The following is a 17,528-nucleotide window of genomic DNA, read 5'->3' as shown; positions in this document are numbered from 1 at the left end:
TGAATTCTGTCCTTTTGTAATTTGTTCTATGAGTACTCACATTTATTCATGCCTCATAAATAGCAGTGTTTGTATATAATGTAATAACATTGTTTGTAATCATATCTAATAAAGAAAAACATTTTGCAAAACCATTTATCAAAACAAAGATCATAAATCGTCAAAACATTGGAAGGCTTAATAAAATCGAAGAAAAGTGATTTGTCTTTGCATATAATTTTGTAATAACTATTCACCTAAAACATTTTATTAATACATTTATAAAAACATGACCTAAAAACTATTTATCTAGATATATAAAGTCTAAAATCTTGGTTAAAATCAGTTAATTGATTCAATGAATTATGCTTTTTAGAACTCAACTTATTTAATTAACCATTTTTAGGAACATCTAAAATGTGTTTATATCTTATGTTTTCAATCTGACTAGTTTTCAACTAGAGAGGTTCTGGAATGCTGTCCTACCTATATATAGTATATATATAGTCAGTATAGTATATATATGTATAGTATATATATATATATATAGTCTATATATATAGTCAGGCTTTAACCTGTCAAAAACAGTAGATATGACTCTTTTGATCACACTTTAAATAATATTTTACTCTTTATAATAAAAATATTTGTGAAATTTCTATAGAATTCCCTCAAGAAGGAAAAAAGAACAAAATGAAATTTAACAATGATTGTTATTCTGGTTCAGGGATTGATGCTTCTAAGTCTTCTGGCATGGTTAGTTTATTTGTTTGCATCAATGTAAAATATAGCAATAATTAGATATAATTCATTTTAGAAAATGTAATTTTTTAAGTATATTTATCATAATCAGGGGCCTTTAAATTATAAATATTATTTTGAAATTAAAATATTTGTAAAACAAAATTGCGTCAAATATTTTTTTAAAATTATGCTGTAAGGATGTAGCAAATTTTTTTGGACAGGGTTCGGGGAAAGTGAAAAAACAACTCTAAAACTAAAAAAAACTCAAGTTTAAAAAAAAAAATCACTTTTTATTTCCTTCCGTATTTTAATTATATACAATTTTTCAAGTATTACATTAAAAATATTAACTTAATTGTCTTATTTAACATACTAGTGATTATTGAAATATTAATGCCAGTTTAGTAAGTTAAGACCTCTAGTAGGGTTTGATGTTTAAAAAAAAAACATTGTTGAATAGAAACTGATTTTGACAAAATTGGCATTGTCGATAGTTAACAGAGTGTAAACAACAAGCTTCCTAAAACCAAAACAAGTCTTAAAATAAAGCTTCTGTTATATCCCCCTGCCAATGTTATTTTTACAAGACAGGAGTAAACAGAAGCAATATTCTAGAATATTTTATTAGCAATTCATAGATTTTTTTCAAATTACATATACCTAATGTTATGCCAAACACAAAATCAAGATATGTTAAAGGATGAATGAATGTAATAATTGGCAAAAGAATATTTATTAAAAATCTTTTTTATTCCTCTTCAACTCAAGTTTTCTACTCAAGCAGAATTCTTTGACAAATTATTAAACTTAGATTCTGAAAGTGTGTCTTGTATCTCAGGAAAAGAACAACAATCTGTTCTGAGATTGGAGAAGTTTTCTTCTAATTGTCCACAGAGTGAGAGAGAAAGTTTAACTTCTGTGTGTGGATCAAGATTACAGGATTCCATTCTTGCCAAACAGCAAAATTCCTCTGTGTTTTCAGTTAAAAAGAAAACTTCTAGAACATTGTTTCTTCAAATAAAACAGAGATAAAGTTAAAGAAGTATCAAACCTTCCATTTGTATATCAAATGAGAAGTGGACAATCTAAACAATCTAAACTTAACAAGAATTTCAATAAGCTTTTATATTTTTCATAAAAAAAAACAAATGAAAAGAAAGTTTTGCCTGTCGGGTTTCAGTTTAATTGAAACATTTGCACTATACCTTTATTTCAAAGCATTTTTTTACATCAAATTGTTTCAATATGAAATTATTTTGATTTTCTCAATATCATTCTAATTGTTGAAAAACTTTTCTTCAGTGGTAGAACTCGGCAATGGACTAAGAAAAATACACCTCTTTAAAATTTTAATTATAGCATAAATTCTAGATTTTGGCATAAAAATTAATTGGAAAAAGTAACCCTGAAACCTCTTAATTTTTTTAAATTCTTACAGCACATGCATTTAGCCTTATCCGTTGTTTAAAGGAAAACCCTGTTATCCTTATTATTTTTATAATAAATATTTGAATGGGTATTTTATAATATTCTCAAAATCACTTTATTTCATACTTGTTTTTTAAAATTTTCTTTCCTTTAGGAATGAACTTTGTAATAATTTCCTTATTTTTCAAAAAATGCCTTACATTATTATTGTTAACAGTTTTTTTTTTAAAATTTTTAACTTATGAAAAAATGATCACGTTTTAAAAAGTAACTCCTGTTAAAAATGTTGTAACTGACTTGTAGTAAATTTTTTAATTTTGCACTATATTAACCATCCATAGAGAAATAATAGTTTTTAAATACTTTGCTCATTTTTCTAAATCTATTAAGTGATTACTAAGCTCTTTTTAATAGCAGTATTATAAATAATAATACTTTTTCATTCCTCTTTATTTCAAGTGTTCTACTCAAGCAGAATTCTTTGACAAATCATTAAACTTATGTTCAGAAAGTGCATCTTGTATCTCAAGAAAGGAACAACAATCTGTTCCGAGATTAGAGGAGAAGTTACCTTCCATTTGCCCAGAGAGTGAGAGAAAAAGTGAAACTTCTGTGTGTGGATCAAAATTAAACGATGCTCTTCCTGCCAAGCAGCAAAACATCTCTGTGTTTTCAGTTAAAAAAGAAACCTTCTCTAACCCTGCTTCTTCAAATAAAACTGAAGTGAAAGAAATATCTAACCTTCCATTTGTATATCGAATGAAAAGTGAACAACCTAAGCAATCTAAACTTAACAAGGTTGTCATAAAACCACTCAGATTTTGTACAAAAGTAATGATTTTGTTTTTATTATTTTTGCAAGAATTTCAATAAACTTTTAAAAGATTTTTCTTAAATAAAAAAAGGTTTTGCTTGTCAGGTTTTCAGTTCAATTGAAACATTAACACTATAAGTTTATTTCTATGTATTATTTGTTCTTACTCTTAATAGGTTCCTTGTAAATTTTAATTCTCAATTCAATTGAGAGGTGCTTGAAAATTTTCTCATAAAATTCTAAAGCCTAGCAGAAGAAAAAAAAAATCAAAATATACAATTTTTAATATGACGGCTGGAATTCAAAAGAAAAGCTACTGGAGTATATTTTCTAGTTATTATTGAAACCAAATTTAATCAGAAATGTTTTTAGTTATCTTTGTTGTTATTAAGTTATATAATTTTTTTGAAACTCAGAAGAGCTGAATTTTATTATTTTCTTTTAATTATTTTTGTCTTTAAGTTACTTGCGCTTTCTGTAAATTTGTGTTACTAAAACATGCTGCTGAAATACTAAGTAATTTCGAACAAATGCCCGCTCATGGGAAATTTTGTATTTACCAATATCATAGTGAATCATATTGGGTGCATTGATTGTATTATAATATTTACAGAGATTTTTTTGCAGCAATTTATGAAACTCTGATTAATGCACTATATAAATGTATGGGTCTTATTATTTATTTCAAGACCAAGGTGTCAGTGTTGTAAACAATTGTTATCACCAGTTTTGTTGATTCCAACATATTGATAATGTGACTGGCTAATATTTAACAGGTTCACAAATGCAGCAGAAATTGTTAGACTAAGATTTGCATTCGGATCTTTATTAAAGCATAAGCAAATTTAAGTTAAATAATTAATCAACAACCTGGGATTTAATCATGATATATGTATATATATGTAATATTATAATGATATTATTATATAAATAATGACTAGATACAATTTTCAAACTCTAGAATTTTAAATTTCATTTTATTCCCTCTGTGAAAAAATTAATCTGTATTTTTTTTCCTTTGTGCAATGCAAAATTTTCCTTCTTGCATGCAACAAAACTTAACTAATCTAATTAGATGTAGACAATTAAAATTTCTCATTTTACTTAAAATTTTTGTGTATCAATAATAATGAATGTAATTTTACGATAATTAATGTCTTTGCAAAAAAATGTAAGTGAGCAATTACGGCAATGCTTAGCTTTTACTTTACTCTAAAAGTGTGTTCTATGCAATATATTGCAAGAGAGCAGCCGTGGCTCAGGCGATAGAACGTTTGCCTTCTAATGAGATAAACCAGATTTGAATCATAGCAGTTACTGTTTGATATGAATTCTGCGCATGGTTCACACCGGCCACAGTGCTGACATAAAAATATCCTCAGTGGTAGATAAATCAGGGGTTAGAATCCCCTTGCCATCAAGATAACTGTAAAAGATTTCCGTAATTTCTTTCTCCATGTAACGCAAATATGAGTAAGTTCCATCAAAAATTCCTCCACAAAAGCTAGTTTGTCCCAATACTTGATCCAAGAGTTTTCTTGTTTTCTTAGTTGGGTTCAAAATTACAATGCTCCGAAGTTGAACATTGATAATCAACCTCAGAATTGGATTTGCTGATCAATGCCAATAGTAAAATAAAATAAAATTTAAGGCAAGAGGGAGGAAAAATATGTTATAAAAATATGTATGATTCGAAAAAATGTCTTAATGTTTTGCCTCTCGACATTGGGTTATCTGTTCATTACATGTAACTTTTTATTTATTTATGTTTTCCCTTTTGAAAAACCATGCCTCACAGTTAAGAATTTCCTGATAAAAGTAAAACAATTGGCCAGAAAGCAAATAAATGTGCACAAATTCAAGAAAGTTCTGGAGTGTCAAATATTTTTTTCTCTTTCATAATTTTATTTCATATTCTCTAGTAATCTCTGATTTCTGTATTTTCTCGTCTTCATTTCATGCTTTCATACTTTCATCATATACTTTTAGAAAATTTCTTTAGCGCTAACAATCACTTTTGCTGTACGAAATATAAAATCTGTGGGAAGAAATTCAAATATCTGTAGGTAAAATTATATTTTATATGCAATATAAAACTCTTACAATATTGTTTACTTTAACATCAGTTATACCCATTAAGTGGAAAGGAAACTTTGAACAGATAATTTGCTAATTAGCGCATTTTCACTATTGCAGATTTTCATTGATTAAAACTCAACTTATTATTTCTCACAGCATTAGTCTTGCTACCCATAAACTTAAATGAAATCGCTTCCTTGGAAAAAGAGAACATTTTTAGTTCATTTTCCAAAAAAGCGTGCTTTGCTGAATGAGTTAAGGATGGACGTATAAATTTTATTTTGTTTTATTTTTCTGTGATGTTTTCAGGCCTATAACTATGTAGTTTGAAAATATAACTGAATTTAATTTTCAATTTTGGAATTATGTCTAAGATTTTTTTTTTATTCTTTAATTTTAGGGGGGAGTAATTGAAAATATCAAAGACAAAAGAAATGAATTCAATGGTCAAGAATTGTGGATTGAACATAAACCTCTTGGAAACCTTCAAATAAGTAAAATTGCATTTACTTTATTCTTGTTGTTTAGTTAAGATACATTATAAAATTATCGTTTGCTAATATACTCAGAATGCACAAATTATTTTACTTTATTCAGAGCTACTATTAAGAACTAATACAAAACTGAGAGCAGATTTAAACATGCAAAAAAAGAAAACTTATAAATTGCACTTATACGTTCAAAATTATGATACGGTTTAAAAAAAACATCACTAATGAAATTCACTTTTATACTGAATAATTTTTTTATATGTAAAAAAACTGATTTTTTAAACATTCAATTAATATCTTCAAAAAATTCCAAGGTTAAATTTAAACAATACAAACTTATTCTTTATAACTGTGCATATTTGAAAAGCAAACATCTTAATAAATTTTTATCTATGATCAGAATTTTATGTACTAAGACTTAATCTTAATGACTCAAGGACCTAACCTTAATTATGCTTATTAATTAGTGCTGACATTGTTTAACAAATTGATATTTGACAATATTAACGAATTTTTACGACAGATTTGAATTTTTGACCCTTAAAACATGTGGATGGATAACTGCAAACTGGAAATTGTGGTCCCATAGTTTAGGCAGGACTGCGGTCAAGAGTTTGAGCCCCTTAACCCCTTGATGCGGAGTTTTTATTAAATATATTTTTCATACTATTTTTATTATTTTGTATTAATTTAGGTCAAAATAAGTGAAAATTATTACATTTAGAATTTTAATAATTTATGATTATAAAATACAGCATAAAACACCTGTGTTGTTTTTTTTCAGCTTTAAAAGTATCACTACCAAACAATATATTTTTTAAACTTTGACTTATCTCTTGTTATTTAGATCTGAGTGAAATAGTTATTCATCATTGAAATTTCTGAAATTTACAAAATCAATTATTGATAATTTTTTTAATATGAATGAAAAGAAAAATATTGAACTTTTTGTGGGTTTTATATTTTGGTACAAAAATAATTCCGATAATCTTAACCATTAATTTTTTTAGTAACTATTAGACTGTTCTTTATGATTAAAAAATATCGAAATATGTTTTTGCTTATTAAACAGTCAGAAAAATATGTAAAAGGGACACCAGTGTCCTATCTGCATCAAAAGGCTTATGTTAATTTCCCATTTGAGGTATCCTCATCTCCAAAACTAATGGAGCGAATCAAAAACTTTCGTCTTCATTATAATTTTCATGCCTTGCTAACAGTTTTTCTCATTGTGTTTAGATGCAGCCCTGGAGCCAAAAATAGAGAAAAAGATGTCTGTTTGGAGATTAAAATTCAAAGATTTGATTAAAGGTACTGCCTCTAAATATATTCTTCAACATCAAGAGCTAGATTCAAATGGAGAAATTGAGACACAAATATACAAAGTAATTTTCGTTTTCTTTGAAAATTTTGGAATTCACTTTCTAATTTATGTCTGAAATTACATTATCTGTTTTCTATTTATAAAACTAAACTATCTTTCAAAATATTTTATTAGTTGTTTTAATTGAAAGAGTCTTTGTTTCTGTTTTACTTTAAAAAATATGTATAAATTTTTTTTTCTTTAGTAAAGATTGTGCATTCCAAGTTTATTTCGATATTTTTTCATATCTTGAAGTTATACAAGCAAAATTGTTTGGGGTTACTTTTTATTAAAAATTCTTAATGAATGTTTTCGAAATGATATAATAAAAATACAAGTCTTGCAGCTTCACTGAATAGGGGAAAAAATTAATAAAAACAGTAAATTCCTATTTGTGTTTCGATTATACCATTGTAGCAATTTGATAGATATTAGTCTCAAACATGATTATAGCAATTTATTTGAGAAAATAAGGAAAACTACATAATTTCCAGGACCGGGATGGCCTGGTTGGTAGGGCGCTGGGCCCATGTCCAAGAGTTCGTGGGTTCAAACCCCGCCAGGTGATGACTCCCCGTGTAGTTGGTGACTGAGGCACATTAAAATTCTGTCGAGTCGCAAAGTCCTCCATGTTCCCATAACAAATCAATTCCTCTGGGGGTATTGGAGATAGATCATTCTCTGATTCAGGTCAAAATTACAATCTGTGGATGAATGAATGGATGTATGAATGGGTCCGCCTTATAAACAGGTGTGATGTATGATGTGGCAGAAGTCGAATTCTTGGCCATAGATGGCGCCACTGAAAAACAAGAATCTCTCACTCTGCCTTAAATTTGCTCGGTTTCAACTAGCAGGCTCATTATTAGCTTAAATCAGTTACACATAGCTTTAGAATAACTCACTGCTAAAATATTTTTTAAAATTCTATCTATATTTCAATAATTACATACAATTTTGTAAAAACATTAAATACTTAAAGAAGTATTAATACTTGTTAAAAATTTTAAAAGTCAATATTTCAGCTTTTTCTGAAATATTGATTCCTTTAAATTTACTGATATGTAATATACATATGTTACTGTAAATGACCGAAATTGGTGGTTGTTGACTTCCACCGGTGAATGTTGACGATCACAGAGTTCCTGTGGTAAATGTCCGAAATATAGTAGGTCTAAGGGCCACACTACCTGGTATGCATTTAATCAATATTCTGAACACTGATGNTTTTTTTTTTAGTTGGGTTTAACAATAAAAAAACGGCTTTTTGTAGCGATTCAGAAAACCGGAAAAATCAGTTATCCGGAATAGCGATGGTCCTGATCATTCCGGATAATCGGTTCCCTACTGTAATAAAAAAATACAAGTCTTGCAGCTTCACTGAATGGGGGAAAAATTAATAAAAACAAATTCCTATTTGTGTTTCAATTATACCATTGTAGCAATTTGATCGATATCAGTCTCAAACAAATTGCTACGATGATTATAGCAATTTATTTCAGCAAAAATTCTGCCTGAAGATAAAACAACTTGAACTTCATTATTAGCTTTAATCATTTGCACATAGCTTTAGAATAACTCACTGGTAAAATATTTTTTAAAATTCTCTTTATATTTCAATAATTACATCCAATTTTGTAAAAACATTAAATACTTAAAGAGAATTTGTTAAAAGTTTTAAAAGTCATTTTTTCAGCTTTTTCTGAAATATTGATTCCTTTAAATTTACTGATATGTAATAAATATATGTTACTGTAAATGACCGAAATTGGTGGTTGTTGACTTCCACCTGTGAATGTTGACAATCACATAGTCCCTGTGGTAAATGTAATCAATACTCTGAACACTAATGTTTCTCCTAATCTATCCACAGCAGATATTAAAATATCGAATAAATATACTAATATCAACGAATAAATTAATATCAATTCGGATATAACAAATATTTCGGACATTCACAAATATTCAAACTAATGTAATTCTTGACATTCAACGGTGAAAGTCGACATAGTCCTGATTTCGGTCATTCACGGTAACATACATACATATATATATATATAATTTTTTAATTTAAGTACATATTTTGTTGTTAAAATTTACAGTGTTTTTTTGATGTAAATTTCATTTGTTGTTTTATGAAAATTTCTTATATTAGGGTGACATCATTAAATCTCTCAGTGGAGGAGCTCAAGTGATTTTCACAGATGTTGAGAAAGTTTGTCTTGTATCATCATTTAATGACAGTTATTTAAAGTTAGTTTATTTTTAAATTTTGTTTTCATTATAAATGATTATTGGAGCGATGAAATAAGTTTTAAGGTCTCCTTTGGGTACTTTTTAAGTTGATGCTGAAGTTAGTTTTAATACTTATTAAATCACTTTTATTAAAGTGACTTGTATGAAATAAAACATAAAATGAATTTTCAATTGTATCTTTATTTTGTTGTTTTAAAAATTTAATTTCTTCAAAGCTAACTATAATTATCAATAATATTTATAAAGACATTGTAAGCAATGTTTTGGGCTAAGTATCTAAAACATGGTAACAGTTTATTTACAAATATACAATAAAGTGTATATTTGCCAGGAATTAATAGTTTTTTTAAAAAAATGATTTATTCATATTCGTTTAACAAGTAAACTGCAAGAAAAATAAATATTTGTAGTAGAAATATATAGGAAATATGTTAAAGTTGTCACTAAGTTTCAAAGATAAATTTCAATACCTCAATTCATTCTTTAACTTTTAATTTCTTTATTTCCCTTTTTTTTGTACCTTAAAAAATAATGTTATAATTTTTATTGTAACAACATTGAATCCAGGTTACATTATTTTTAAAATTTTTAAGCTTATAAAAATTATGTGTATTAAAAAGTATGATCTGCATATTAAAAATTGCACTACAATTAATAGTTATGACTTATAAATTAGATATTTGAATAAGATCTTACCTGAAAATTGAAAAGTGTATATTTGTGAAAACTATCATATGTTAAATAGTTTGTGCAGATAATATTTTAAGTTAAGAAATCAGATACAAGAACATGCTTTCTCTAAATGATCATTAGAAAAACCATTTTTATAACAGATTCAATTGTTCTTAATCCTCAAAATATGGAGTATGGGGAGTAGTTGTAATCCAGGAAATATGTAAATTAGTTTAATCTGGATAGCAGTCAAAAGCTCCTCAAAATGTCCTTGATAATAATTTCACTTTTTACCTATGTCTTTTTACCTCTGAAGCTGTTTGAGTGAACTAAGACATTTTTGCTGATGAATATGAGATTGTTTATACAAAGATAATTTCAAAAGAAATATTTTTTTAAAAATTATTGATTCTTATAGTTTAATTTGATGATTGTCAAATTTTTTTTAATTAATAAGTATATGTTTACTTCATTCTAAACTGTTTAATTTTAAATGAGAAAAAAAAGAACAATTTTGAGCAAAATTGGCTAGATTGTTTCTGAGTAATAAAATATCAAAAATGTCAAATTTTACAATTTGAAATTAATTAATCGTATAATAGTTAAAGTTAAAATTTTCATAATTTACAAATAAAAAAAAATTCTTTAATGAATTTAGTTATAAAAAATCAATAAGTAACTCTTAAAAATTATTTTTTACCTGGCAATATCTACAGCAAAATGAGCTGTATGTATGGAGATATGAAAGTTAAAAATTTTTTTAATCACTTTGATTTTTGACATAGTGAGGCATGCAAAAAAAAAAAAAAAAAACTAATGCTAAGGTGTTCAAGCTTTCAACTACTGTCTTGACTATATCATTGTGACCATATTTTCTAGAGCGAGGTTCCCCACACACCCATATTTTGATAATTTTGTTATTTTATAACTGTTGTTGAACCCAATTTTTTAGGTTTTAGACTTCGAATGTTCAACTCCGTATCTTTGAACCCAATCCAGAAGACAAGAGAACACCTGTATCAAGTATTGGGAGAAATTTGCCTTCGTGGATGACTTTTTTTGATGGAACTAACCTGCATTTGCATTACATGGGGAGGAAAACAACGAAAACCTCCCACGGTTAGCCTGACGGCAAGGGGACTCTAACCCATAATCCATCTACCATTAAGGTATTTTACGTCTACACTGTGGTCGGTGCAAGCCAAGTGTGTGATTCGAATCAACCAGCCATTGCCGGGATTCGAACCCAGTTCCACCTCTTTGGGAGGCGAGCGCTCTATCCCCTGAGCTTATATTTTGACGATTGACAAAACCTATAAAATAAAAAAAAATTCATGTTCATTCAGAAAAATTTTATTTTTGTGCTTGTTTTATAATATATAATATGATCCCGCACAATTTATTTATTCATGCTAAGTTACTGTCTTGTTCCATTGTATTTTTAAATATTAAAATTGGATCTTAATATTTAAAAATCCGATCATTAGATCAAAAGTTATTTTCTTGTTTTGTGCAATGCTTGAAGGCTAAATAGTGTTTGATTCTGTAACTTCCAGCCTTAATATCAGCTTGAAATTTTTTAAAATAATAATAGTTATTTATGCAAAAAATATTAATTGTTTATACAAAAATAATAATTTTAGAAAAAGAAGCGGAGAAAGTATTCCTCTAAATGAAATTGAAGAAAGAGTAAGTCTGATTTACTATTATTATTTTTTAATATATAAGTTAAGACATAGTAAAATAACCTTTAAAAAGATAAAGCTACAGTTTTGATCTTGTTCTAATGCATGAAAGTAACTCCAACACTTTATATTATCTAGATGTACGGTTAGTGCTTTTTACTCATTAACTGTATGAGATCTGAGTAAAAAAATTGGTTACAAATTTGAAAAGCATCAATTTAATTTAATAATAAATGTTACCTATCGTTGGTGTTAGAGCACCTAATGCATGCTTTAATTTATTATTTTTTTAAATCTGCATCATTTCTTGAACAATATATATATATATANATACATATACACACACACACACATATATATATATATATACACACACATATATATATATATTAATTAAAAGATTGGTGTGAATGCAATTCTAATTATTATAATTCTCCATAAATTGATTTAACTTTAAAGGCGTAAACAAACTGTGAAAATTATATTGAAGGCAATGTGTAATTGAGAAAAAACAATGAACTGTTCACAGTTAATAGTTTTTCAAACACATTGTAACAAAACAGACAATAGTTTATGTAGCACATTATAAACAAAATTATTATATAAAGCAAAATGTAAGGATTTTGAAGATTTCTTTGATGATAAGGAAAATAAAAGTAACGAGTAGACGATTGAAACTTTCCATGAAAGCAAGAAAGTAGGAAATGAAGGATGTCAGATCAAGGGAACAAAGCTGCACAAGTGAACTGGGAGGAGGATTTTTAATATGCACTGACATTGAATATTTTGCAGATGTTTGATTATTAGAGTGGTCGACAGGGAATATCAAATTAATATTTGTTATATTTAAACAAATGTTGTATTTTAAATCTCCTTGATAGGTAAATTCTATCTTGTTTAAATAAAATTACGTTTGGTGTCACATTTTAGTAAATCTATGTGCTTTTACATTAAGTTACTATCTTGTTTAATGAAGTAACTTTTCCAATTGAGCATCAATGCCAGTTTTTTCGGAACATTTAGCTGCAACTTTTCTGCATCTAATTTGAAAGTAGTGCATAGCAGGGAAATTTTCTTGTGCAATTTTACCCACTGGTTTATGCTGAGAGAGTTAACTGTAAGGTGCAGTTTTGACTATATTAATACTAATCTAGATTTAGATTGCCATGTTTAGTAGGTAAGTTTCATAAAATAGGAAATAATCTATGTAGCACAAAATTCTTTATAAATGCAAATGTTGAAATGTTAGACTTTGCTTCATGTTTTTTTTATATAAATTATGTTATGTTCATTCATAAATGTTTGTGTTATAAGCATCTATGATGTGCCTAGCTTAAAATTTGTAGTTTTTGAAAAGTGTTATTTAAAATTATTTACTCTCACTTAGCTTCTTAATATTATACTTAAATATATACATATTTTATGCAAAATAAAGCATATTTCTTTGTCTGATTGGAGGAATGTAGTTTTAAATACACAAAACCAAATAAGCTGTACAATACCATACTAAATAAATCAGCATTATGTGTTCAATGTACGCTAATTCAACTAAAATTAACAAATAAAAAAGAAAGATTTCTGTGCTATCTTGGCATCATGGAGTCTATTTTGTTCTGAAGAAAATAAATCTGTGAAAAAGATTCCTTTGGATGTAAAGAAACAATAAAATGATGTATAGATATAAAAACACAACACTATTTATTGATGATTTGACAATATTTTTACGACAATTATGTCAATGCATGGTAATTTTGCTGCATTTAAAATAATTAAACTATTTCATAGAACTAAAAGGAAAAAAAATTGATTTGAATGACTTAATTATCAGTAATTATACAATTTCGAGTTTTATCATTACATTTTAATAATTAGTTTTTCATGTTAATTTTTATAAATATGCATTTTTATACTATTATATACCCTTTTCAGTGTAAGATATCATTGGAGTGTCACGGATATAAAACGAAAAGAACATGTAAGTCTTCAAAACAATATTTTTGTAATTATGTAATTTAATACTCTAATAAATACATGATTCAGATAAGAATTAAAAGCATGGTTCTAAAACCTTTGGTACTGCTACTATTCTAAATTTTAATTGGGGGTTCTTTGACTATTGCTTAATTAATAAAATTCTTATTAATATATTAAATGAACCAAACTGTTGCTGTAAATAAACCAATCAGTTTGCTGTTTAAATATGTCTGTTGATCCAGTTCTAGCTGAATTGGGAAAGGTTAGGTGATGCTTTAGAAGCATTGCTTTGAAGACAAAAGTACCAATAAACTACTAGCAGCATTCACAACTGCCACTGCAAACTACTGTGTCACATTCATGGTAAAAGTTGAATACACATATAGACGGTGATAAATCTGCTAGAAAGAAAGTTGTTCATAGGTCGGTACTTTATTTACATCACACTAGAACTGCACAATGGGCTATTGGCAGTATTCAGGGAAACCTACCCTAGGATGTTACTAAGACATGCCATCACAGTTCTGATCCTCTGCAGAAGTGGTCGCTCCCCCACTCTGGTAGCCATCTGGTGATCTAAGTGCAAAGTCAAGCACTTTAAGGCAGAACACTGTAATGAAGACTGATACCTTAGACCCTCAGTCCCTACGCAGGTGGATTAAAGTAATCATCTACTCGCTCACTAACTGTAGCGAGTGAAGCTTGACCACAGTATTCTACTAGGAACTGTGTCTTTACCATCACTTTTTTGTGAGAGGCTATGGCATCGTTGCTCCATTTGCTTTTTACTCATATAGCTTTTAGCTTCTTTTATATCCAACAACTTCTATTGGCATTAAGGAATATCCCCATCCTTTGAAACTGGTAACATGAATTATTAGGATATACATTGGGAACAGTGAAAGGTATACAATTTTAAATTATTGCTATGACAACTTATAGCATTGAATGAATTTCCTTTTATGTACTGTCTTTATGACTGCTACGTCTAAGGAGCATGTAAAAGATTTTATTTTTACCTATAATAACATCAAACTCATATAACATCAAACTCATATCAAGATTTTATTTTTACCTATATAACATCAAACTCATATTATACTTAAAATTTCATGATTAACGTAAATAATTTTAACGTCAAACTAAATATTGAGCACTTAGAGCTTCTTTTATATAAGGGTAATGGTAGTTCAAGCTATAGAAGTTTTTTTTCTCTTATTTTTACTTTTTGATCTGCATTTTTCATACATTAAAAATGTTTTATGTATATATATAAAGTTAATTTAATGAAATTTGCAAAAAAAAACAAAAAAAAAAGCTTTGCAGCTTTGGAAAAGAGAAAAAAAAGTATCTACTTTTTTCTTAAGAACTCACCGTGTTTTGCAGCTCCACGTTGATTTATTTTTCATCCACAGTTACACACTAACACTTTAGTTTATTACGCATTTGATATGTTTACTCTGTATCAAATTTATTCCAGAAAGAAGAAGACTAGATGACTTTGAGAGGAAGAGATTCGATATTTTTCTAGTTTAAAATTCTTGTAATTGTAAATTCAATCAAAAATTTTTTTTTTTTAAATTTGTGTGTAAATTATACTGGAAATTTTTGAAATGCTTCTCTTTATCGCTATTAATTAAGACTATTTTGAAATGTTTTATTTTGCATGTACTACTAAATTATATTGAATAAATTTGATTAATTCAAATATCTTTTTTGTCTTTCATTCAAGTGATTGTCTTTTATTAGTTAATATAAATCTTTTATTATTCTAATTACATTATTTACAGTTTAAAATGCTTACATTTCTAATGGAAAACATTTAGTCTAAGATCAAACTATATTTTACATTGAAAGGAATACCAATTAAAATTTAATTTAACTTGAACATAGCAATAGCTTATAGATGTATTAGATATTGCATATAGTTAGTTATAGATTATTATATTCTTGAATTATAGATGTATTGTATGTATATGTTATAGATGTATTGTATTCTTGAATTAATTATAATCACCATTACAATTGTAACCAAACTTATGATAATGAGTAATCAATTGCATTTTTCCCATTGCTTAATTAAAATTTCAGTACTATGAAATACTGCTTCATATTCTTTGACTGAATTGAACACACAGCTTTGACACATATTGAAGAAAATTAATTAATTATAATCACCATTACAATTGTAACCAAACTTTTGATAATGAGTAATAAATTGCATTTCCCCCATTGCTTAATTAAAATTTCAGTACTATGAAATACTGTTTCATATTCTTTGACTGAACTGAACACACAACTTTGACACATATTGAAGAAAATCAATTAATTATAATCACCATTACAATTGTAACTTAACATATGATAATGAGTAATAAATTGAATTTCCCCCATTGCTTAATTAAAATTTCAGTACTATGAAATACTGCTTCATATTCTTTGACTGAATTGAACACATAACTTTGACACACATTGAAGGAAATGAAATGTGTGTCTGAAATATTGATTTCCAGAATTATTATGTATTAAAAATATATTGATGATGAAAAATATATTATAATCTATAATAAACAAAATTTTTTATTTTATTTAGAGCATAGTTTAAAAACTTTAACAAAATTTCACAAATGTTTAAAAATTTGTTATGTTGCTATGTCACAGAGTAACTATGTCATGTACAAATGGCTTAATAACTACTAAATTAAAGTTACAATTGATTTCAGGACAGCAAAAATGATACAATTTTGTATTTCGCTGATGTCAGTTTTGACACTGTCTACTAGTTCTTTTCATAGATGAATACTTGTCTCAATTTTTTAATGAAAACATAGGCGTAGCTTCAATGAAGGAGTCATGTGCTCCTCCAATAACTAAATTTTCAGAAACTTGTTTTCAATGTTTTTTTTTTTTACTTCCTAAAATAACAATTATTCATTCAAAAGAAAAATATGAAATTTTAATTAACTTAATCGAGTTTAAAAAATTTAAAAATTTCGATACTTTGTGTACAATTAAATGAAATAATTTTATGGTTGTTGTCACTGTTATATAAGTGGTATCTAAAAAATTCATCTAATGATTTTTTTAAAAAAATTATTACAATTCAAACTTAACAATTTCAATGAAACAAAATTTCTGTTTCATTATTGTTCGTTTATAATTGTAGTTAGTATTTATTTAGTTTAATTCATGCACCATATAATTTTTTCTTTAAGGTGATTTTTTTTATCAGCTTAGTGTAATTTTTAAAGACATTTTTTCTTTATGTTAGCATTGTTTTATTTTATTTTTGTTTCATAGCAGCAAATAACTTGCAACATATTTTGAACTTGAAACTTTCATACATAAATAAATATTAAATCTTAAAATAAAAATTTTTCATAAAAAAAAGAAAACAAATTATGTCCCTTCTTAAAATAAAAAAAATTCTTTCACAATTTTTTTTGTTCGAAAACATTTCTTCAGATACAAACACTGACAAATAGAAGCTTCATCACTAAATAGAAATATTCTAATGAGAAGTTATAAATTATTATTTTGAAAGGAAAGGAAACCAAATTTGTATGATTTTTATGAGTTTTTTATTTTATCTAATTTAAGTTAGAGAGCTTGGGCAATAGCTTCAAAATTGACGAAAAACTAGGTTGCTAAAAGAAAGAGTGTTGGGTTACCAAACCTGGTGAGACATCTCTTTAATCTTACCTTCTGTCTTCATATGTTGGGAACTTTTTACTTGTAATTTTTATTGTTACTTTGAAAAAAAAAGTAGGGTGTGATGTTTGAGTTAAAAATATCTTAAGAATAAAAAACAGAAAGGAATATTTTAATTAAATTAATGATAACTTTACTAAAAATTAGATTGATAAAAGCTTGTTTTTATGAATTTTTTAAAACTTTATCACTTAAATATTTTTATCTAAATAAAAATATTCTTTTTTTTATTTTGTGAAATTTTTATTGCTCAAAGGCATCCTGCTGCGTGCTCTCTTTGCGATGGAATCTCGATGGATAAATTCTTATGTCGATGAAATTTTGCAATTAAA

General features: G+C 26.9%; 1 protein-coding gene across 8 annotated transcripts in view; it reads left to right on the top strand.

Moving 5' to 3' along the window:
• Positions 1–15,198, top strand: part of LOC107439113 (kinesin-like protein KIF23) — a 43,558-nt gene extending 28,360 nt beyond the window's left edge. For 5 of the 8 annotated variants that reach the window (XM_071181370.1, XM_071181366.1, XM_071181367.1 and 2 more), the window contains 7 exons: positions 644–735; positions 2,611–2,982; positions 5,445–5,538; positions 6,775–6,920; positions 9,054–9,151; positions 11,470–11,515; positions 13,441–14,802. In XM_071181370.1, coding sequence (XP_071037471.1) covers positions 644–735; positions 2,611–2,982; positions 5,445–5,538; positions 6,775–6,920; positions 9,054–9,151; positions 11,470–11,515; positions 13,441–13,527 — 935 coding nt within the window. In that variant the 3' untranslated portion in view covers positions 13,528–14,802. Of the gene's footprint in view, positions 1–643; positions 736–2,610; positions 2,983–5,444; positions 5,539–6,774; positions 6,921–9,053; positions 9,152–11,469; positions 11,516–13,440 lie in introns of all 8 variants that reach the window. The other 3 variants (XM_071181369.1, XM_071181368.1, XM_071181371.1) reach the window with 3 other exon arrangements.
• Positions 15,199–17,528: the final 2,330 nt, after the last annotated feature.

This window comes from Parasteatoda tepidariorum, chromosome 5, assembly GCF_043381705.1.
Source record: "Parasteatoda tepidariorum isolate YZ-2023 chromosome 5, CAS_Ptep_4.0, whole genome shotgun sequence".
Taxonomy (NCBI): Eukaryota; Metazoa; Arthropoda; class Arachnida; order Araneae; family Theridiidae; genus Parasteatoda; species Parasteatoda tepidariorum.
The sequence above is the reverse complement of the archived record's forward strand: the minus strand, read 5'-3'. Positions and strand labels throughout refer to the sequence as shown.